Source organism: Notothenia rossii (assembly GCF_949606895.1).
Source record: "Notothenia rossii genome assembly, chromosome: 3".
NCBI classification, from domain to species: domain Eukaryota; kingdom Metazoa; phylum Chordata; class Actinopteri; order Perciformes; family Nototheniidae; genus Notothenia; species Notothenia rossii.
In genome coordinates this window covers 44696525-44720064 of record NC_136901.1, presented here as the reverse complement: position 1 = coordinate 44720064, position 23540 = coordinate 44696525, and the positions used below count along the sequence as shown (strand labels likewise).

At 39.9% G+C, this 23540-nt stretch overlaps 1 protein-coding gene and 1 long non-coding RNA gene across 6 annotated transcripts; one reads left to right on the top strand and one right to left on the bottom strand.

The window, feature by feature from the left end:
* Window positions 1–36: 36 nt before the first annotated feature.
* On the bottom strand, window positions 37–22557 carry LOC307032349 (uncharacterized protein). 5 transcript variants are annotated; one of them, XR_013806229.1, is made up of 4 exons: window positions 22010–22437; window positions 21084–21149; window positions 3314–3430; window positions 37–2678 (listed from the first exon to the last, which is right to left on the bottom strand). XR_013806229.1 is itself a non-coding variant. In XM_079670246.1 (4 exons), the coding sequence occupies exons 2-4, from the start codon at window positions 21114–21116 to the stop codon at window positions 12878–12880; spliced, it is 1071 nt and encodes a 356-aa protein (XP_079526372.1). In that variant the 5' UTR covers window positions 21117–21149; window positions 22010–22557; the 3' UTR covers window positions 11258–12877. The 5 variants fall into 5 exon arrangements, 2 of the variants coding, with proteins under 2 accessions (XP_079526372.1, XP_079526371.1); XR_013806230.1 differs by having other exon boundaries at window positions 3228–3430; window positions 22010–22414; XR_013806231.1 differs by having other exon boundaries at window positions 3248–3430; window positions 22010–22390.
* On the top strand, window positions 8492–9407 carry LOC307032353. The gene is made up of 2 exons (XR_013806232.1): window positions 8492–9190; window positions 9273–9407. It is a non-coding gene; the product is annotated as an uncharacterized lncRNA (long non-coding RNA).
* Window positions 22558–23540: the final 983 nt, after the last annotated feature.

Below are 23540 nucleotides of genomic sequence, written 5' to 3'. Positions count from 1 at the left end.
CACAGCCTCCTGGTGCTGCTCCTCTCAGAGCTGCTGAGTCACACATCAAGGCCTCCTGGTGCTGCTCCTCTCAGAGCTGCTGAGTCACACATCACAGCCTCCTGGTGCTGCTCCTCTCAGAGCTGCTGAGTCACAGCCTCCTGGTGCTGCTCCTCTCAGAGCTAATGAGTCACAGCCTCCTGGTGCTGCTCCTCTCAGAGCTGCTGAGTCACACATCAAGGCCTCCTGGTGCTGCTCCTCTCAGAGCTGCTGGGTCACACGTCACAGCCTCCTGGTGCTGCTCCTCTCAGAGCTAATGAGTCACACGTCACAGCCTCCTGGTGCTGCTCCTCTCAGAGCTGCTGAGTCACACGTCACAGCCTCCTGGTGCTGCTCCTCTCAGAGCTGCTGAGTCACACATCACAGCCTCCTGGTGCTGCTCCTCTGAGAGCTGCTGAGTCACAGCCTCCTGGTGCTGCTCCTCTCAGAGCTGCTGAGTCACAGCCTCCTGGTGCTGCTCCTCTCAGAGCTGCTGAGTCACACATCAAGGCCTCCTGGTGCTGCTCCTCTCAGAGCTGCTGAGTCACACGTCACGGCCTCCTGGTGCTGCTCCTCTCAGAGCTGCTGAGTCACACATCAAGGCCTCCTGGTGCTGCTCCTCTCAGAGCTGCTGAGTCACACTTCACAGCCTCCTGGTGCTGCTCCTCTCAGAGCTGCTGAGTCACACGTCACAGCCTCCTGGTGCTGCTCCTCTAAAAACAATAGAAAACAAAAAGGACATCAATACAACATAATTACAGGGGTATAAATTACCAACCTATTCACAATGACAGGTAGCAAATAACATTCTGTCTATCCAAGCTTTAAAATGATGCAAGGGAACCAAAATGCTCAGTTTAAAAAAAAATGGCATTGTGTTCCAAGCTAGAGGAGCAGCGCACATAAAAGATTTAGTGCCTAAAACAGTCCTAGCACTTGGCACGTGTAATAAAAACACATCCTGGGATCTCAGACAATAGCTGCTTGCAACTCTCTGTGAGATCAGAGAGCAGATATAATACGGGAGTTTACCCAGCAAAGCTTTATAGATAAACATGTACCAATTACTGAGCCTCCGTACAGTTAGTGAAGGCAGACCTGCCCTGGCATACAGGGTACAGTGATGAGTAAGTGCTTTACAGTTAGTAACAAATCTCAGAGCGCTGTGATAGGCGGCATCTAACTTGACCAGGCAATGGGCAGGTGCATTCATATAGATCAGATCACCATAGTCCAGCACAGGTCAAAAGGTCACAGAGCCTCTTCCTGGCCTCAAGTGAGAAACAGGACTTGTTTCTGAAAAAGAAACCTAGCCTAACCCTCAGCTTTTTAAGCAGATTATTGACATGAAGTTTAAAAGTAAGAAAATCCTCAAGCCAGATACCAAGGTATTTATAACAGGTAACCACTTCAAGTACTTCTCCTTGCATAGTAACAATATCCAAAGCAGATAAATAATCACATGATGGGGTCATTAAGGTTTCAAACAGGTTCATGGTAGGCCTACTATAACATGAAGACATGATTTTTAAAACTAATTTCTGAATCTCACATTAGCCTGTAGTTTGGTATGTTATTGAAATGGGCTGGACACCCCTTCACAATGATCATCATTTACTTTTTTTAGACCAAATTAGGAGGGCCAGTCAGGCCACTAATGAGCTCAATCATTCACATGTATTATTATTTTATAAATTAAGAGTACTAGGCGTCAATTACAAAACCTTTGAAGGAATCGTCATGCATTCTGAATGTTTCTGTACTTTAAAAACATCATGGACATTACATGTTACTTGTTAGACGCTTTCAACCAAAGCGACTTACATACTCATACTTTGGGGTGAAGTGTATCAGGGACACAACGACATGCTGACTGCAGTGGGGTTTGAACCTGTGCCCCCCTGATCCCAACACCAGCACACTAGTCCACTGCGCCACAGCCTCCCAGCTCAATATCCTGTTCTTGTTTAAGATTATTCATACTAATTTGTGAATTTAACATCCACATTCACTCTTCAAAACTGAAACACCACATTTTTTTGTTAGAGCATTGCAGGCCTAAAGCTCCACGTCAGTGACCTTTATTTTAATTTCTTCCATCTAACTTTAAAAATGGCAAACAGCATGTTTTTAAAGATTTCATCTTTTAAGAAACAAAATATCAACTTTGAGCAGAAGGGTTGAAAAACACGTTTTTAATGCAAATAAACATAAACCTATTTGTCATTTCAGAATTCATTTTTATTGTCTGCGTGAAAGGCACAGTAGGCTATGAGCGAATACATATCAACATTCAAAAATTACAGAGTCGTACAATATATATCATGTAACTGTCTAGGATTAAGTATGATGAGACTTTTTAGCCTGCGACCCCCAAAATAACAGTGCCAGAGACTCGACCCCCGACGGGATAGTGATCTCCAGTGCAGGGGCAGTGTGGCGGCGGAGGGAGCCGAGGGCACCACCGGAGGAGAGGCGAGTGATGACAGCAGCATCACCGTGGTGATAGGGCAGAACGGGGAGTACCTGGGCGCGGCCCGCCCCCCCGCACAGACTGAGGGGACTTGTTACACGGAGCTCATCACCGGACCGAGAGTTTGATCCTGCCTGCGGGGGGAGAAGGCGGTCTGCTCGGCCTGCCCTTGGCTCTGGGGTCCCTCCTTAAACAAATAAATAAAAACCTTTTAAATAAAACATTCATCTTAACAGATAAGATTTGATCATTTATGTTAAACGTCAGGCCTACAGCATGGCCACAAACCCCATTTAAAAACAGAGGCTCTGTCCTAATTACCTTACTTTATACAAGTTTACTTTAAACCACACTTAAAATAATAATATAATTATACATAGGCCTACATGTCTACAGTATAGCAACCAATACATGTTTTAAATAAAAGAACATTCAAATGTGAAAGAAACCTTCAATGAATATTTAAAACTTACACAAAATCAGATTCCTGTACAAATTAGAGTACATGCATTGTTCCATCTGTCAAGCTAATTTATACATATATCTTAGCTCTTAGCTTGTCATGCTCATCCAGTTAGCATGTATGCTAACTGGACATGCTCGCTCAGTTAGCATACACATATATATATATTATTTATGTATTCCATTCCTTTAAATTGAATATTTAAAATACAAACTAGCAAAATAAACACAATTATACTCCGCTGAACAGCCAAATCGACAAACAACCGAGAACCTAAATAGCAGTGATGTTACGTATTGCGCCGAGGCTTCGGAGCGAGTGTCGAGTAATCCCCGAAGCTTTTTGTGAAGTGACGTCACCAATGATAAACGAAGCCTCGCTGCCTGTCGATACCTCGTGACTGCTTCAGGAAGCGATTCAGATCAACTTCAATGAATGTATGTTGTTGATTGAACAGAGAATGGTGATGGATGGAGCTGGGAAGAGAGAAGAATAAAGAAAACCAATCAACTTTAATATCAGATATTAAAAATTCAATTTCAAAACAAGTTGCCGCTCCTAGTTTTCTAGTGTGTAGGCTAAAGATGATTTCACATGACCTATGCAAAATATCACACTCAATGCATGTGTGTCTATATCCTAAATATAACCCACTTTCACACCTCTCCCCACTTCCTGCAGACCCTCCTCTCCCAAATTTAAATTTGTAGCAATAGTTCAGCAACCACTCCTCTTGGATTTGACTTGAAACCTTCCCAGACGACAGGAGGAAGGTGTGAACCCAATCTTTGATGTTCTGTCCTTCTCCTGAGACGACCCCCCCAAGCCACAACACCTCTGCTAACTGAGCCTGATCCAAGACTTAAAATTGGGTTTTATGTAAGACAACAGAACAATGTGAACTTAGAAAATAAGAAACCAAGATATTTATGATCAAACATTATTTAACTTATAGAAAAACCTGCCAAAAAAAACCAATGAGGGGCTTGTAGCTGTTGATCTGTCTGATAATGAGGGAAGTCACCTTAAAATACACCAGCCAATCACACTGGAGAAAACCCATAACTTGGGAAACAAATGTCTCTTTGTAGTTCCCTTAAAGCCCCACACCAGTATGATTTCTCTCCCGTGTGAATAGGATGATGTCAAACTGTAAAAATAAGCAGTGCTGATCAAACATTAATCAAGATTCTGTTACTGTTATGTGTATTTCTGCCCTCAAAAGTAAGCAGAAATTTATTTTAGTGCACTATTTAGCTGTAATTTGAGATCGTTTTTATAACAGACAGACGCCATTTTGTGCCGAACTTAAAGCAGAATCTTTCGAAGCTCGGATCAAACTGTACAAATACTTCTGTAGTCATGTTGCCTTCAGGGACTTTAGGTATCCAGAGGAATATTGTACTTTAACACAAAACTTGAATTCTCAAATATGTATTTATTTTTTCAAAATAAATGTACTGTGAACACAGAAAAGAAACGGCTGTCACAATGAAGTTAAATGATGAACATGAGATGAACCAGATGATATCAGAGTTTCACAAATAAGGGTGTCTTGAAAGCCTGTGGGTGTCTTGAAAGCCTCATTTTCAGTCTTACGCATCCGACCTGGAAAACTTTGCAGCCAATCTTATTTGTTACAGTGTACCGTGCACCAGGTCCTTATTCAGAATTCTTATCAGAATTCTCTGAGTTTTTATCAGCTTTGGTACTTAAAACAGATAAAGTAATTATCGTAGGTGACTTTAATATTCATGTTGACGATGATAAAAATAGCCTTACTGTTGCATTTAACTCTATATTAGATTCTGTTGGTTTCTGTCAGAGTGTAAATAAACCAACCCACTGCTATAATCACACTCTTGACCTTGTTCTGACTTATGGTATTGAAATTGAGCAACTATTAGTCGAACCGCATAATCCTGCTTTATCCGACCATTTCTTAGTAACTTTTGAAGTACTGTTACTAGACTACAAAGCATTAGCCAAAAGCTCCTGCAGCAGAAACCTATCTGTTAGTGCTATAGCCAAATTTAAGGAAGAGATTCCACCAATACTTAACTCGATAGCATGTCTGCATGTAGGGGAGGAAACTTATACAAAATGTACACCACCCCAAATTGATCATGTTGTTGATAGTGCTACAGATGCGCTGCGAATAAAATTAGACTCTGTTGCTCCTTTGAAAAAGAAGAAAATAAAACAACATAGATTAGCTCCATGGCATAATGCCGAAACCCGCAAAATAAAGCAAAAGTCGAGACAACTTGAAAGGATATGGCGTTCCACTAAACTTGAAGAATCTCGTTTAATTTGGCATATTATACTCAATGAATATAAGAAAGCACTGCGTAAAGCGAGAGCAGCATACTACTCTTCATTAATAGATGAGAATAAGAATAATGCAAGATTTCTTTTCAGCACTGTAGCCAGGCTGACAGAGAGCCACAGCTCGACTGAGCCTTCTATTCCCATAGCACTCAGTAGTAATGATTTTATGTGCTTTTTTAACGATAAAATTGTTACTCTTAGAAACAAAATCAATGACCTCTTGCCTTTGACCAGTATAGTGTTATCAACAGCTCCCGGAAACGTAAGTTCTAATATTACACTAGATAGTAAACTAGAATGCTTTTCAGCCATAAACCTTGAACAATTAAATTCAATGATTCTATCTTCTAAACCATCAACGTGTATCTTAGACCCGATTCCAACTAAGCTGTTAAAAGAAGTTTTTCCATTAATTAGCACTTCTTTATTAAATATTATGAATATGTCTTTATTATCAGGCTATGTTCCACAATCATTCAAAGTAGCAGTGATAAAACCGCTTCTTAAAAAGCACAACCTCGATCCAGAGGTTTTAGCCAACTATAGACTGTGTGTAGCTGTGTGATTACTTAAAAAACTATGATTTATTTGAAGATTTTCAGTCTGGCTTTAGAACACAACATAGCACAGAGACAGCTCTGGTTAAAGACACAAATGACATTCTAATAGCCTCTGACAAGGGACTTGTCTCTATTCTTGTCTTGCTCGATCTTAGTGCTGCATTTGATACTATCGAGCATGATATCCTATTGCAAAGACTAAAGCACTTAGTTGGCATACAGGGAACTGCATTAGGCTGGTTTAGGTCCTATCTATCTGAACGCTCTCAGTTTTTACGTGTCAACGATGAATCTTCCATGCAAACCAAAGTTAGCCATGGAGTGCCACAGGGCTCAGTGCTTGGACCTATTTTGTTCACCCTATATATGCTTCCGTTAGGCAATATTATAAGGAATCATTCTGTAAACTTTCATTGTTATGCGGATGATACTCAACTATATTTATCAATCAAGCCTGATGAAATTAATCATCTAAATAAAATTCAAGACTGCCTCAAGGACTTAAAAACGTGGATGACCTTACATTTTTTGATGTTAAACACGACCAAAACTGAAGTTATTGTACTTGGCCCGAAGAATCTACGAAACAAATTATCTAAAGATATATTAACTATGGATGGCATTAATTTGGCCTCCAGTGAGACTGTAAGGAATCTTTGTGTTATATTTGATCAGGATTTATCCTTTAACGCCCACATAAAATCAATTTCAAGGACCGCCTACTTCCATCTACGTAACATTGCAAAAATCAGGCATATCTTGCCTCAAAACGATGCAGAGAAACTAGTCCATGCATTTGTTACTTCAAGGCTGGATTATTGTAACTCCTTATTATCAGGGTGTACCAAGAAGTCAGTCAAGTCGCTTCAGCTGATTCAAAATGCTGCAGCTCGTGTACTAACCAGAGTTAGGAAAAGGGACCACATTACTCCTGTTCTGGCTGCCTTACACTGGCTCCCTATAGAACACAGGATAGAATTTAAAATTCTTCTTCTCGCCTACAAAGCCCTTAATGGGCAGGCACCATCTTACCTTAAAGAACTCATTATACCCTATTGTCCTACTAGGGCATTGCGTTCCAAGAATGCAGGGTTGTTGGTTGTTCCTAGAGTCTCTAAAAGTACAATGGGAGCCAGAGCCTTTTCTTATCAAGCTCCACTTTTGTGGAATCAGCTTCCAGTTTGTGTTCGGACGGCAGACACCCTATCCGTTTTTAAGAGTGCGCTTAAGACCTTCCTTTTTGATAAAGCTTATAGTTAGGGCTGATTAGATTCAGCCCCTAGTTTTGCTGATATAGGCTTAGTTTGTCGGGGGACATCTTACTTCTTCCTTCTCTCTGTCTATACCTGTGTACTCTCATGTTCCGATTAACCCAGCTTCCCCAAATGTCTTTCTTTTTGGTGTCTATATACGCCGGGATCCGGAGTCATGGATGATCCTGCGGTCCTGTGTCATGGATTGCGAGTCCTGGATCTTGAGTCGTGGCTGTGGTCCTGGATCATAAGTCCTGGATGGATATACTCATGGATTCATCTTCCTATTATACACACATGCATTTCCAAACATTTGGACTACCTATGTTGCAAATGTATTATCTTTTCAATTTACACACGGCATCTATTGCACGTCTGTCCGTCCTGGGAGAGGGATCCCTCCTCTGTTGCTCTCCCTGAGGTTTCTCCCATTCTTCCCTTTAAACTGGGTTTTCTCTGGAAGTTTTTCCTTGTACGATGTGAGGGTCTAAGGACAGAGGGTGTCGTATTGTCATACTGATATTCTGTACAAACTGTGAAGTCCACTGAGACAAATGTAACATTTGTGATATTGGGCTATATAAATAAACATTGATTGATTGATTGATTGGTCTCTTATCATACCCAACATGTAAAGCAGAAAACAGACATTTAGAAATATGTGCAGTAGTTGCTCAGAGACGACTCCTCTCAGACTTGATGTGAAACCTCCAGGATCAAAAGGAAGGAGGTGTGAACACATTACCCTTCATTCCTCCCCTAAATTCCACCCTTGATACCCCCTCCTCTCCAAAGATGACTCCAGGCTAGTCTACTTCAAGTACTTTAGCTTCAAATGGGCCATTTAAATTCTGCATTCAGAAAGGAGATTATTCAAGATTAAAAGTAACGATGCAGCACAAGATTTAAATATTTATTCAACGACCCTCCTTCACCGCAATTCAATGGAATATGGACTTCCATATTTAAAACATTTAACTAAACACCTTTCTCCAGAAATATTGACTCTCAGTGAGTTTCAGTTATAACCAGGATAGCTGCGACTGAATCTCACATTACAAGTATCCTTAGTGTCTCTCTTCTCATACCCAACGGGTCTTAGTGTTTTGAAGATCACTTAAAAAAGGACAAAAAAGCTAACTCAAACATTTCAATTGAACATAATAATTATTATAATATTTTTAACAGAATTAAAAATATTCAGTGAATGTTGAGCAACTAAACATAGCAAGAACCTTTCTGAACTCGATGCTTGCTAAAAGCCGGGCGGGCTAAAATGATTGGTCGTGCTTTTTTTACAGCACCACGGGTTCCACAGATGACATTTTTTAATGGATTTTTTGTCAAAGCACTTCAGATATTCATTGTTTTTTTACAGCAATGGCGGATCGTGGAGCTCTCAGTTAGCTTGCCGCTGACTTTCGGGGCTATCTGGGGCTAGCAGCGCAGTAGAGTTGCAGCATAATAGACAGTTCGTGTTGGAATTTTAAAGGTAAGAAGACGTTTAAAGATTTATATTGCAGATATTATCAGCACATCTGAGTCAAATTAACATGTGTATTAAAGGATGTTAGTGGATTATCCCTAAATCAGTATATTTAGGGAACATTTACAGATAACAGATTAGGCTAGGATTCCGGATAAAGTTAGCAACACACGTTAACCACGAACAGCCTATTAATCCCTTCTCCTAATGTTATTTCAACCCAACGTTGTGGAATTAGAGAAAAGGGGCTTCTTTACGTGCTTTTATCCGGGGTGGAGGGATTTAAATATGAGTTAAATATAACATTGGGGCGTGTGATTGTAGTGGGTGCAGGTGGTGAAATGAGGATATCCATCTTGGAGTTCAAGCTAGCATAAGGAAGAGAGCTATGTTTGTGATACATCGCTATTGATATGGATTTAGAGTGCATATTTGAGACTTCTAAACAGTAAACTAAAACGTAACTTATGGGTGAGTGTTTTTAGCAGAGTCATATAATGTCCTTGTGATTCTGTTGATTATTACCTGTCTGTATTATGTTGCAGCTCAGCTGATGTTGGATTGATGGCAAAGGGAGAGGGACTTAAGTGAGAGTGAAAACACAAGGTAAGTTTAAAATAGGTCAGCAATTTCCCATCCTATAGGTTGCTATATGTATCTCACCCTTTCTCCTGTCTCCCTCTCTCAGCACAAGAACCCCAGGGGGATTCAATGGAGCCTGAAGACCTGCAATGAGACCCTCACCCTGAGCCTGAGTCTCAACTCCCAGAGTTTTGCAAGCCTCTCCCTGTTCCTTATTTTGATTAAACAGACGTTAAGCTTCCCAATGGTGTGGTCTTCGTTTTGTGAAAAATATCATTACCTCACATATGTTGTTGTCTTTTGTGATAGTTAAATTGCTCCTGCTGACTTGAGCCAGCCATTCTTTCCTCCTCTCTGTGTCAGTGGGGAAGCTTTACATGTGTACTCCTTTCTCTGAGCGCTTGGAGCATCCCCAGGCAGCACAGCAAACCATGGTGGCGACGATATGCCAGGACAACACGGAGGAAAAGGCACAGACAAACTGCATGACATGCTATTCAATGTTTATTGAATTCCATTTATTTACAATGGATGTTCCTAAAACAAGACATTAACATCATCATCATCATCATCATCATCATCATCATCATCATCATGCTGCTGCTGCTGCTGCTAGTCCTTTGAGTCATTGTGCTGTCAGTTGACAATCATTGATAGGCACCTGTGGGTCTCCTGTCCTTTCTGAAAGTCATAAAGATTACATTCGTACTTTAGATTACTTATGTCCTCAATTACCATAGGATTACTGAAACCACCATGAACTAAAGAAATGGTAGAAATGTATCTAATCTGAATGTTGAAACCTTCCTCCCCATCCCCTCCCTCTAAATATATAAATAAACATTAGGATGTGATGCTCCTGACTACCATACAGGTTTAAGAAGATAATATTTGTTTTAAAGAATTCAAAGCAATAAACAACAGGCTCTGTAACCAAGGCAACGTTAGCCTAACATGTATATGTTAACAGATAAGATAGCTGTTCACACTGTGTATATTTTTCTACTTTTTGTAATGCTATTTTATTTCTATTTAAGATGTTTACATTTTCGATTGTTTAATTATAGTCTTTTAACTGTCTAATGTACAATGCCTTGTCTTTTGCTGCTGCAGCGTAAACATTTCCCCAATTGGTATCAATAAAGTACTTTTTATTTTTATCTTAATCCTCAAATATTAGCAAATGTTACTTTAAAAAAACAACAACAACATTGATGTAATTACACACACATATCGATATGTTGTACAAATCAAAACCTTTATTGACCGCTAATTACCAAAGATTGCATTTCTATCCTGGTATTAATGCATTCAAATCGTGATTCAAATGGCCCGCCACGAACTTCCGGGGAACTATTGAGTCTCCCTGAACCACGAGACGATCAAGCATTTTGGACTTCCGTTGTCGCAACTCTTCTATCTATATGGCGCTGGTCTGAATGTAGTCCATAAAAAAAACTTTTTTTAGAACGTAAAGTCCCTGTTGGTCAGCTTTACATTTGTAGAAAAGCAGGAGGAATGCTAGCTTGACTCAGAAAAGGATCAGATGGAGGCAGAGTGAGTGCGCTGGTGGACTTTAAGATTACTACCACGAGAAAAGGTTTTCCCACACTCTTAGCAGCTGTGTAGTTTCTCTCGTGTGAATGCAATAATGACTGATCTACTCTTGATTTAGTAAAATCTTTCCCACATTGGTCCCCGCTGAAAAGTTTGGCTTCCTTTCTTCTTCTCTGTTTCTAAAAAAGACAGACGGATAAAGAGTCAGTGAGAGGCGGTGATGCAGATGTATCTAAAAAATTAGAGTCTGTAAAATAAACCCCACAATGTTCACACGGTAGGAAAATATAATGCGGAGGTATTTGTAATAACTATTTCTGAACTTGAGACTCACTTACTCTCTTTTTTGAGTTTTTCAAATCTCGCAGCCTTCTTTACTCACACAGAGAATACAATAAATAAACTGGTTACATGATAAAACACTTAAAAATATCCCTCGGTTAAAACATGTAAAACTGTTTTTTCCCCCTTCTTTTTTAAACATTAATGGCATTAAAAGTACATGTACTAAATTAATAATAATAATAATAATAATCAGAATAATACTTTTTTAGTCTCATTCTATTATTTCTTCTTAGTTAATCAAGGGCAAGCTTAAAAATATAATGCAAAGTGATTTGAAGTAATGATAAGGTAATAAACAGTATTGTAATGATGAGTAAAAGAGTCTCTTTGTGTCGACACATTTCATGGGAAAAATAGAAAACAAGTTTAGATCAGATTTACTCCCAAAATAGAGAAAAAAGCAGGCGTCACATTTTAGCCTAATTAACAAATCATAATCACTGTGCTTTAACTCTGAACGAATCACAACAGTAGATTAAACATATTCAGTCAAATAAAATAAAAAGAGGCTCTATCAATCGGAAATGAAGATTATTCTATAAAAAATACAGTCAGTGAGCAATGACGCTTGAGTCTACCTCACAATGATTATAGGAAAGTACAAACATAACACTACAACAGGGAAATGCATTTCAACAGGACGTGTTTGGACATTTTCAGGTGCGCACTTCTGCAAATGTGAGTATTATTCACAGAATTAACGTGAAGCATATATACAGATATGCTCACAAAACTAAAATACCTGAGAAGCACTAAAGCAGGGGTCGGCAACCCCTGGCACGCGTGCCAGCATTGGCACGCGGCACCGTAACCAGTGGCACACTAGGAATAAGTGGAATAAGTGTGCAAAAATATTTAAATTGTATTTTCGGATCCTGAACGAGACCGCCGCCAGAGCGCGTCTCCCCGTTACCTGCCATGCACGCAACGCAGCCCCGTTCTCTTTATCTCCAGGTGACTTTCTGCCGCTTTCCTCCGTGGTGCAGTGCTGATCGTTTCACCACGGAGGAAAGCACTTCACTAATTGCAGTACCCATAAGGAGCTGTACAAATGCCGCAGTTTTTGCGTGGCTGTGTATTTAGTTGAAAGCCCAGTGGCGATCTGCTCATCTCTCATCGAAATAATATGCTACAAAGGGGCGGACTGGCCATCTGTGTGTTGAACTTTCCTGTCGGCTCCCAGACCGTAGTCGAGGAGGGAAGAAGCAACAAGCTTCAGGTTCAATAACCCACTTTAGCTTAAATGACTGGAGAGAGGCGAGCTCTTCTTAGGAGGCCGTTGCATTTATTTAGCTGTTCTTCTGTTTCACAAAATACATCACAGACCTCTGTTTTTCTGCTGCCTCGTTTCACTTCCAGAAACAAACACACGTTCCCTCACTGTCGCTCTACCATCCAAAAACACACATGCACAAGCCACACCCCTCTTTCTCTCTCTCTTAAAGGGACAGCGATCTCATCTCACTCTGCACGACCCTAATATCATAACATGTGTGTTCTGGAGAATCACAGAACGGACGATCGTCCTTATTATTATGCCGTTTAAACCAATTATTTAAATGTGTTTGTTAAATTCGACATCATGTAAGTTGCGCTGACAGGTCCACACACTGCTTCCTAGCAGCCCCGCCCTCCTGCTGATAGTTCGCTCCTCTACCCCCCCCCCGTTGATAATTCTCGATCGTTGGCACGCTGATAAACATTTTTTTTTAAATGGCACTTCATATCAAAAAGGTTGCCGACCCCTGCACTAAAGCAATCAATATTTTCCCATCACTATCAGTCCGTAAGCTAGGCTCTGAGAAAAGGCTAACGGTGCGCAGCGTGTGTGCGTTGGTGGACTTTGAGATTACTACGCCGAGAAAAGTTTTTCCCACAATGTTCACAGCTGTGTGGTTTCATTCCCGTGTGAACCAGTAGGTGGACGGCAAGGTGATCCTGCCGGGAAAACGTTTTCTCACAGTGTTCACAGCTGTATGGTTTCTCTCCGGTGTGGATACGCCGGTGTGTTTTTAATTGATCCCTCGCTCTAAATGTGGAGCTACACTTGTCACAGCTGTATGGTTTCTTTCCAGTGTGAAGGGTCTTGTGACTTCTCAAGCCGGAGGTCTGTGCAAAGACTGCTCCACATTCCTCACAGCTGTACGGTTTCTCTCCGGTGTGAACTCGTTGATGCATTTTGAGCTGAGAACTCTGATTGAAAGTTTTTCCACATTGGTCACACCAGAATACTTTCTCTTTAGTGTGAACAACCCGATGAAGTTTTAGGTAAGTTTTACTTTTAAAAGTTTTCCCACACTCGTTGCAGATGTACGGTCTCTCTTCTTGGTGAATTACTTTATGATTTGAAAGCTCACTGTGAGTCCGGAAGGCTTTGTCACATGTGTCGCAGATTTGCGGTTTCTCTCCTGTATGAAGCAGTTTGTGGGTCACCATGGCTCCTTGATGAGAGAACCTTCTCCCACATTGGTCACAGCCGTAGGGTTTCTCTCCAGTGTGAATACGTTGGTGGAGTTTTAGCCGACTCCGGTAGAGGAAGGTCGCCCCGCATTGGTCACAGGGGTGAAGATGTTTTCCGGTGTGAATCCTCTGGTGCACATTTAAATACTTGACAGTTGTGAAGGATTTGTCACAGTGCTGACAGCTGTGGTTTTTGGGTCCATCTTTTCTCCTCGGTTTCTATTGAAGACAAACAGAAAGTTGATCAGACAAAAATAAGACATTTCTTGAAAACCTTGAATAATTTTAAGAGATCCATTATTTTTTATGCTGTTTTTCTTGATATTATAGAAAAATAAATCTTTATTTTTGAGATTTATATATTTTTTGGGGCAAAATATACTTTTTCAAGTTACTGTGGTGCACACATTTTTTATTTTTGTTTGAATTCCTTTAACTGCAGTTACCCTTGGCTTCTTCTTGAGATTGGACACAGTTATTTTCGGGTTGCTTGCATCCTCCTTCCTCGTCTCTTCCTCATTCCTCGCCTCTTCCTCCGTCCTCACCTCCTTGCTCCTCAGATTTTCCTCCAGGCAGAATAACGTCCTCTCACACATATTCTGCAGGTGAGTTATCTGCAGGTATAGGGACAGGTAAGCTTTTTTATATCTGAAAAATCTGGCATTTTTCAACAAAAAAAAAGACATCATTGTCACAGAGTGAGAGAATCAGGCAGAATGAAGAGGAGGCAAGTGGAAACAGAAAAGCAAGTTTAGAGTTATATAAAGCTGATACCAGACCAAGGAAAGCAAAGCAACGAAGATAAAGAACAAATGATCAAGAACAGAACACACGAGCGGGGAAACCAGACAAGAAAATAGACAAAGGAATACAGGCCGATATATACACACAAACAAAAATAATTCATTTGTATTCATTACACACAATGTTCAACCAATGGTAATTACTTTTTAAAAATCACAACAAAAAGTGTACAAAATGTTATACTGCAGAAGTTGATGAGGCAAAGAAACTGTTGATTGAAAGCCTTTGTGTCTGCTAGTCTCATGTTTTACTGTAATTAAATTGAATATAAATGAAATACATATACTTCAATGAGTAAAAGTGTCTGCAAACTGACCTGAGGGGAGGATCCTGCTGCTGCGTTTCTCTCCATGCTTCTTCTCCGGATGTTTCTCTGAAGTAAACTCTAACTTGCACTAGCCCTAAATATAACCCACTTTCACACCTCTCCCCACTTCCTGCAGACCCTCCTCTCCCAAATTTAAATTTGCAGCAATTGTTCAGCGACCACTCCTCTTGGATTTGACTTGAAACCTTCCCAGACAACAGGAGGAAGGTGTGAACCCAACCTTTAATCCGACCTTTGATGTCCGGTCCTTCTCCTTCTCCTGAGACGACCCCCCCCTCAGCCACAACACCTCTGCTAACTGAGCCTGATCCAAGACTCTGGTTGGGAGAGTTACTTTAAAATTGGGTTTTATGTCAGGCAACAGAACAATGTGAACTTAGAAAATAAGAAACCAAGATATTTATGATCAAACATTATTTCATTTATAGAAAAACCTGCCAAAACAAACAATGAGGGGCTTGTAGCTGTTGATCTGTCTGATAATGAGGGAAGTCACCTTAAAATACACCAGCCAATCACACTGGAGAAAACCCATACTGTTAAGAAACATGTGGGGAAACAAATGTCTCTTTGTAGTTCCCTTAAAGCCCCACACCAGTATGATTTCTCTCCCGTGTGAATAGGATGAGGTCAAACTGTAAAAATAAGCAGTGCTGATCGAACATTAATCAAGATTCTGTTACTGTTATGTGTATTTCTGCCCTCAAAAGTACGCAGAAATGTATTTTAGTGCACTATTTAGCTGTAATTTGAGATCGTTTTTATAACAGACAGACGCCATTTTGTGCCTAACTTCAAGCAGATTCTTTCGAAGCTCGGATCAAACTGTACAAATACTTCTGTAGTCATGTTGCCTTCAGGGACTTTAGGTATCCAGAGGAATATTGTACTTTTTTAACACAAAACTTGAATTCTCAAATATATATTTATTTTTTCAAAATAAATGTACTGTGAACACAGAAAAGAAGCGGCTGTCACAATGAAGTTAAATAATGAACATGAGATGAATCAGATTATATCAGAGTTTCACAAATAAGGGTCTTTCTTCTCAAACCCAGTGATGCAAACATAGGTATGGTGAAAAAAGAGAGAACTATTCGAAGCTGGAAAAAAACAGTGTAATATACCATCTGACAAAGGCCTGATCTATAATGCTTCAATTAACTGGCTGTTCTTTATAATATACTCAGATCAATAGGAGACAGAGATGTTACGTTATAAATCAAGGGTTTTTATTATTATTTACAGCAGGGGTGGGGAACCTTTTTCCTTTCAATTTGTACAACATCCTCCGAGGGCCGTATAAATTATTGAACTCAACCTCTGCTTAAAAAAAAAAACTAAAATCACATCCCATTCATTTGGCCTTTCTTTCATGCTATGCAAAGAAAAAGCAACCTCTTAATCCAGATATCTCACCATGACTCGCGCATGCATACATGCATGCATGTGCACAGTGTGGCATGACCACCAAAACAGAAAGATATGGACACAAGATACGTGCAAATGTATTTAGTATCCATGTGAACATTATTTAAGTAGGGGGGACCTAATCTCCTCTAGGAGGGTCCGGGGGCATGCTCCCCCGGGATTTCTTTTTTAAATATTGAAGTTAAAAGCATCAATCTGGTGCAATTTGAGAGCAACATGAGGAGATCTATGGGTACATATTTCAACACCCATTTGAAACAGAACTGTAAGCAGATTTTTCTTTTGGGATATTTTACAAATCAATCCCCTTTCAAACTCTATTCTTGTTATTTTAACAACTTTTTTGTTACTGTCATATAGTATTTTATACCTGTTTTTCATTTAGTCTCTAATGTCTCATTAATAACTATAATGATCATATCAAGGTGTGCCTTAACCTCACTGAGCTGAGGTTATTTGAGCCTCTCAGGAGAGAGCTCTCTTCCACCTGGTTGTAGAAAAGCTCTTTAAATTCGTTAGCATAGCTAGCTAACCAGATGCTAACAACAACAGATCGCCACTGTGCTTACAACTAAAGACACAGCCACGCAAACACAGCGGCATGTGTACGGCTCCTTATGGGTACTGCAATATTTGAAGAGCTGGAGCGGCGTTCCGGTGCTCTCCGTAAGCACTCTAGTCTACACTCCTTTCAGACGAGACATAACCACGTGAAGACACGTTACGCTCGTGTTGTGTTCAAGGAACCTGTCCGTGGCCAGGAAAAACAGGCACTCGCTTGTTTAATTATTTTGCGATCTAGATTTCTTCTTCTTTTTTGAAGTGAGAAGTTGTCCGTCAGTCGGACGGACTAACGGACCCCCCCCCCAAAACGAAAACTCTTCGGTTCTCCACGAATTACACAAGTCACCCAAAGCAGCGTTAAAAAAGCAGGAGGCGCCGAAAAGCGACTAATTTGCATCACTGCAAACCTAACATGTACTAGGAAAGCAGAAAAAATACATTTAGAAATGTAAATGTGCAGTAGTTGCTCAGAGACGACTCCTCTCAGACTTGATGTGAAACCTCCAGGAACAAAAGGAAGGAGGTGTGAACACATTACCCTTCATTCCTCCCCCTAAATCCCACCCTTGATACCCCCTCCTCTCCAAAGATGACTCCAGGCTAGTCTACTTCAAGTACTACAGCTTCAAATGGGCCATTTAAATTCTGCATTCAAAAAGGAGATTATTCAAGAACAAAAGTAACGATGCAGCACAAGATGTAAATATTTATTTAACGACCCTCCTTCACCGCAATTCAATGGAAGATGATGGACTTTCATATTTAAAACATTAAACTAAACACCTTTCTACAGAAATAGTGACTCAGTGAGTTTCAGTTCTAACCTGGATAACTGCGACTGAATCTCACATTACAAGTATCCTTAGTGTCTCTCTTCTCATACCCAACGCGTCTTAGTGTTTTGGAGATCACTTAAAAAAGCCAACTCAAACATTTCAATTGAACATAAATGTCAAATAAAAATATTCAGTGAATGTTGAGCATACACATTTCTACATACACATTTCTACATACACACCAACGTTACCATTGAGAAGTGGGGGCTATGCGCACGCAGTTTGCCCAAAGTGAAACCTATTTTACGCTCTGAAATCTGAAAAATAGGTTTATAGCTGATGGATTATCAGAAATCATTTCAAAGTGACACAGACACATTGGATTAACCTTTGGATTAACTTTCAGCATCGTTTTTATCATTTTAATGCCATTGAAGATAACTGTTGATCAGACAACAACAAAGGTAAGACATATTGCCGTGTTGGCTACCTCATGCTACGTGGTGTGATTTCCGTTTTTGTTTCTCATATTGCGAGTTCTGATTATGGAGTGATAATACAGATACCTATCCAATCTGTGTAATCTCATGATGCTAATCGATGCGTTGGATTTGCATTTGCGATAAGTAATAAGGGTTTTATACCGTGAGTTCTGTGCTAACGGCGTTAGCATTTTTTCGCTCAGGGCTAATTCAGAGGTTCAGCGTTAGTCTTGTTTGTTTTTTTTTGCAAAAAATTGTTCATATCATCAGTTAGCTGAGTTTCTTCCCATTACATGGATATGAAACATTCATAGTTTATTAAATCTTAAGAAGCCCTCAGACGCTGTTTCCTGCAGATTATGAGTTTTGCCCCCGGTACCGGGCTTAACCTGTAAAATAAACAAACAGTGTTGGGTGTAACGCGTTACAAAAGTAAAGGAGTTACAGTAATATATTATTTTTTGCTGTAACGAAGTAATGTAATTACGCATTACTAATGAAATGTGGGTAATATATTACCCGTTACAATGCTCAGTAACGCAGTTACAACACATTTCAACCCGAAATGAAATTGTGTTTTGGTTTTTAAGAATGTACTAACATAGCGAGACATTTCTGACACCAGAGACAAATTGTGCGGGTAGATTAGTAAACCTGGTGTTTACCCTTCAGGCTTCGCGTCGGGATCTTCGGGGGTGCATAGGCATGCATTGCACCCCCAGTTGAATGTTGTGCACCCTCTATTCAAAAAACAGAATGGAGCGAAAAATACTAACAACAAATTGTGTCAGGTGCGCGTGACCTGCTCCGCTGTTCGTGCATCATTTCCAAAGTGCTTCCACAGCAGTGACACACATCTTTGGATAAGCATTTATACGAAAATGGTTAAAGCAACCATCACTAAACGCCAGCAACACTGCATCTACTGCAGACAGTAGCAACAGGTCAGATGGGGACATCACGTTGCCCTCCGTTGTGGACACTAGCTTACTCCCGCCTGACTCGCCGCCCTCGCCCCCGGAGCAGCAGTCTTCGTCGCCCAAAACTACGCCGCCCCTCTGCGGACCGCAGGTGCCAGGATACCACGGCAAAACAGAATCTGCCCAGGTATATCTAAACAACTACCCGCCTGTACAGTGGGGTTAGGAGGTCATGTTGCAGCTCGTGGTATACAAATAGACAATGGCTAGAATATTCATGTGAAAATAGAGCCATATTCTGCCATGCCTGTAGAAATGTTGAGTCAAACATAATGCATACAATAGCACAGATACCTTCACCACGAATGGCTACAAAAATATCTCATATCCCAAGCTTATCAACGAGCTGATGTTGCAGCTGAAATTTTCTCCAGGTCACAAAGTCAACCTCACATGATGATGTGATCCAGTTTTCAAGCACAGTAAATGTTCTCGTCCCAGAGTATATGATGGGACCAAGGTGATGATGTAGCACATGGTTTTAATAATACTTTTGCTTTTCAATGTTTGCCATTTCAAACCATGAGCTGGTTCAAACCATATTTGCCTTGATTTACAATATGTTCTCATTTGTTTATCAGTACCGTTTTGAAGCTTTTGTGATTTTCTTTGCCATAGTCCACTTTGGACTATATGAAATATTTCAGGATTGCACTTTTAACTCACTTGAAATGTTCTCACTTGCTTGGTTTCAAAACATAACAAATGCCATAATCTGTTCATTGGGGACCATCAATGCTATTTTTCATTGCTGTTGCCGGCCACTATTGCTCATGTAAACCTACTACTGCTGCGCCCCCTGTTATCTCAGAGGCACCCTGAGTCATTTTGTTCTGGAACCGGGCCTGTACACGGCCAGATACTAAACAAACTACAGAGCCCAATTCGTGTCCTGTTAGTGTTTACTTCCTGTCTGCCTTCTTCTGGTGATTTATCTGACGTCCAGCGCTCCTTCTTTTAACCTCTTTTCCTTTCTCTTTCTTGGTCCTCCTTAGCAACCTTCATTATAGTCCTTGACAGCGGTCTGTACTGTTTTAACAACGTGTCACATGTTAAGAATTGACCAATCAGAATCGAGTATTCAACTAAGCCGTGTAATACAAGTTGTTAGTAGCCTTAAGGGCCTACACAGTTGTTATGCTATACCACATTGCCCTTCACTGGATGCATAATGAGCTGCACTAAACTACATGTTAGCATTTCAAACACCATTCTTTTGAGATTATTTTGGTAAAGTAACTAAAAAAGTAGTGAAACTCATTATATTTCAGAGACAGTAATATTGTAATGTAACTTATTACTTTCAAAAGACAGTAATAAGTCATATGTAATATATTACATTTTGGAAAAACTTGCCCAACACTGAAAATAAACTATGAATGTGTCATATCCACTTAACGGGAAGAAACTCAGCAATCAGACAATATTAACAATTTTTAGCTAGACAAAATAACAAAGGCTCTGAATTAGCCCTGAGCGGGGGGGAAAACGCACTTAGCACAGAACAAACTTAGCTGCTACAAGAGTGTGTGACAGCTTCCGGTTTTGGGCATTCTGGCTATGCATCACTCATTCACCAATGGGTAAAGTTTAGATGGACTTTAGGAACGTCCCCTTGATTCTATTGGCTCTAACGGTTCAAAAGAGGTGTCAATCTTCAAAATTGACCGAGGGGGGCCAGAGATACGGAAAATGCAGCCAAATATCCCCAGAAGTGAGTTTTCTTTTTTAAATCTCTCTAAAAAGGTCAAATGTCACTTGTGTTGCATCAATCTTGATACATGGTACTTATTATATCATTACATTTGGATTCCTAAAGCTTTTAGTCTACTAACCCATCATTCAAGGGTAGTTTTCACAATAAGTAATGGGTTTCTTTGGAAGGACACTCTCATTTACTTTTTCTTTTTTTTACTATGTTCAATCTGAATTTACTTCAAAATTAAAATAGTTCTATATTGATTCTGACTTTTCAACATCCAACTCACAGGTTTATCATTGCTTTGAGAAAAAAGATTATTCATGTTCCCCTTTTAGAAGGGAAGATATGGTCATTTGTTCTGGGAATGTCATTTTCGAGCCTGATGCCTGAAAAACAGGCTCGGGGCTCAACTGGTTAAATAACCCAAATGTCCCCCAGTGTAAGGGATAACCGTGTTAGGAATATATTGTGATGAAGTGAACACTGACCTGAGGTCTGGGGGTCTCTGTGTTCTCCTCCATGCTGCTCTCAGTGCTCCTTCTCCTGCTGGGTCTCTGAAATAAGTATGAACACTACAGTCAACACAAAACCAATCTACAGCTAAGAAGTAGCGTAGCAGCAGATGTGGGAAATAAACTTACTCAAGTACTGTACTTAAGTACAACTATAGAGGTACTTATACTTTACTTCAGTATTTACATTGCATGCTACTTCTACCCTACTACAGTTCAGAGGTAAATGGTGTATTTTTACTCCACTACATGTATTTAATACCTTTAGTTACTTTACAGATGTGGATGAATGATGTGAAATATAATCAAGTGTTAAATCAGACTTTAGTTCCACCTGGAGTAAATCCACAAGCTACCCTGCAGTATACAAAGTCATTCAAACTAGCTGCACCTTCACCAGCCTTGAGAACACTTTCATGATCAATCATTATAAAACATATCATATATATTATTCTGAAATGGACCAATCTGCACAATGACTACTTTTACTGTCGCTACTTTCACTATATTGTGATACTACTTTTACTCACTTACAAGATCTGAGTACTTCTCCCACCTCTGAAATTCACCGTTTGTCTCAAAGTACACGGCGGTGAAATCTCGTTTACTTTTATTACTAAACACCTCTCAGTGCAAGACATATAAGACAACCCTTCATGTACTATAGTACCAGCAGTAAAAGTACAGCCTTATTATTAAGCCTCATGCTGAAGTATCAGCGGTAAGAGTACTCAGTATTATCAGTAGTAAAAGTACGTAGTTTTATAGTAAAACTACTCAGTATTATCAGTTTTAAAGTACACAGTATTATCAGTATTAAACTACTCAGTGTTATAGTAAAAGTACTCAGTAATATCAGTCGTAAAAGTACACAGCATTAAAGTAAAAGAACTCAGTATTACCCGGTGTTTCTGCTCCTCTTTGTTCTTCAGTTCTCTGATGTTCACCTACTAGCATTAGCCACCTAGCATGGAGCAGCTGGCAGCAGATAAGGACCCGGATGAAGAGGTGGAATTGTTCTAAAGCTCCTCTCGTCTCTTCTTCTCCTGAGAAAAACGGGTTATATTCACAGATATATATTAATGAGAGTTTATAGAGACTCCGACTGATGGAAGTTTTACAAGAAATGGATCCTGCCTGAGAGCATGTTCGAGAGCAGAAGTACGCTGACGTGGGCCCACAGAGCATGCGCAGTAGTAGTAAGCCCCCGCCTCGCATCTCCTGCCCTCTGTCAGTCTTCTTCTTCTTCTCTTGGTTTTTTGGAGGATTGCAAACCACTTTAAAGGTGCATACCGCCACCTACTGTACATGAGTGTGAATCATCATATCATCCCATCTCTTAACTCATGGACGTATATATCTATGATCGAATCAAAACATTAATAAATAAACAAACAAAAAACTTAAAATAAATAAAACAAAATCAAAATCTATGATCTCACCTGACCTAATGTTACATTATTTTTCCTTCCCCAGTTTCACTCAGAAAGGTAAACAGTGCCTTTCTGGTAGCTGTTACTCCCTCTCCTTCTGTTCCCAGAATACCAACCCCTCTCCCTCTCTGCCTCTATAACTTCATCCTTTAGTTTTTCTCTTTCAGCTTTATAGATGTCACAATGTAACAAGATATGCTCTACATTTTTCTTTAACTCCACAGTTCCTACACTTGTCACTGTCTCTCTTTCCCCCATGATATACAGCGTACCATTCAATGCTGTGTGATCCAGTCTGAGTCAAGCCATCATGATTTCCTCCCTTCTGTTTCTTTCTTTATAAATATTAATTGTAATTGTGTTTTGTACTTTATGATACTCTTTGCGTTTTTAGAAGATTTTAAAGACCCTCTACACTCTAAGTGATGATGTCACGCAGCTCTGAAGAGCCCCTCCCATAGACACCCATTATAACATCTAAAACAGCCTGAACATGTGCCACAACGATGAGTCAAACACTGTAAAATATATCAGACATCTGAATACAAGTTTAATAGCTGAATGTCTTGGGATAATTTTAGTAGGAATACTCAGATCTGGTAATTGAGTATAAGTATAAATACTCAGGTCTTGTACTTGAGAATAAGTATAAGTACTCAGAGAGAAGGAAATGACATGTTTGTTGTCTGCTGTAAAACATAACCAATATGCAGGAATTTGAGTCTGTTTTTAAGGCCTTCTTTCCTTTAGTACAGTCCGATAATATAAAACAATTAATATAAACAAACAGAATCAAATTAAATATTAAAACATGAAACAGTTTCTTATGATGAATCAAAGAGCCTCTTTGTGTCGACAACTTTAATGAGAAACTAGAAAACAAGTTTTAAGTGTACAGCTCAGATTATTACAGCAGCAAGAATCACATTTACTGAGAACACAGAAAACTAACGGCCGTCAAAAATGAAGTCAAAGAATGAACATGAGATAATATTATATC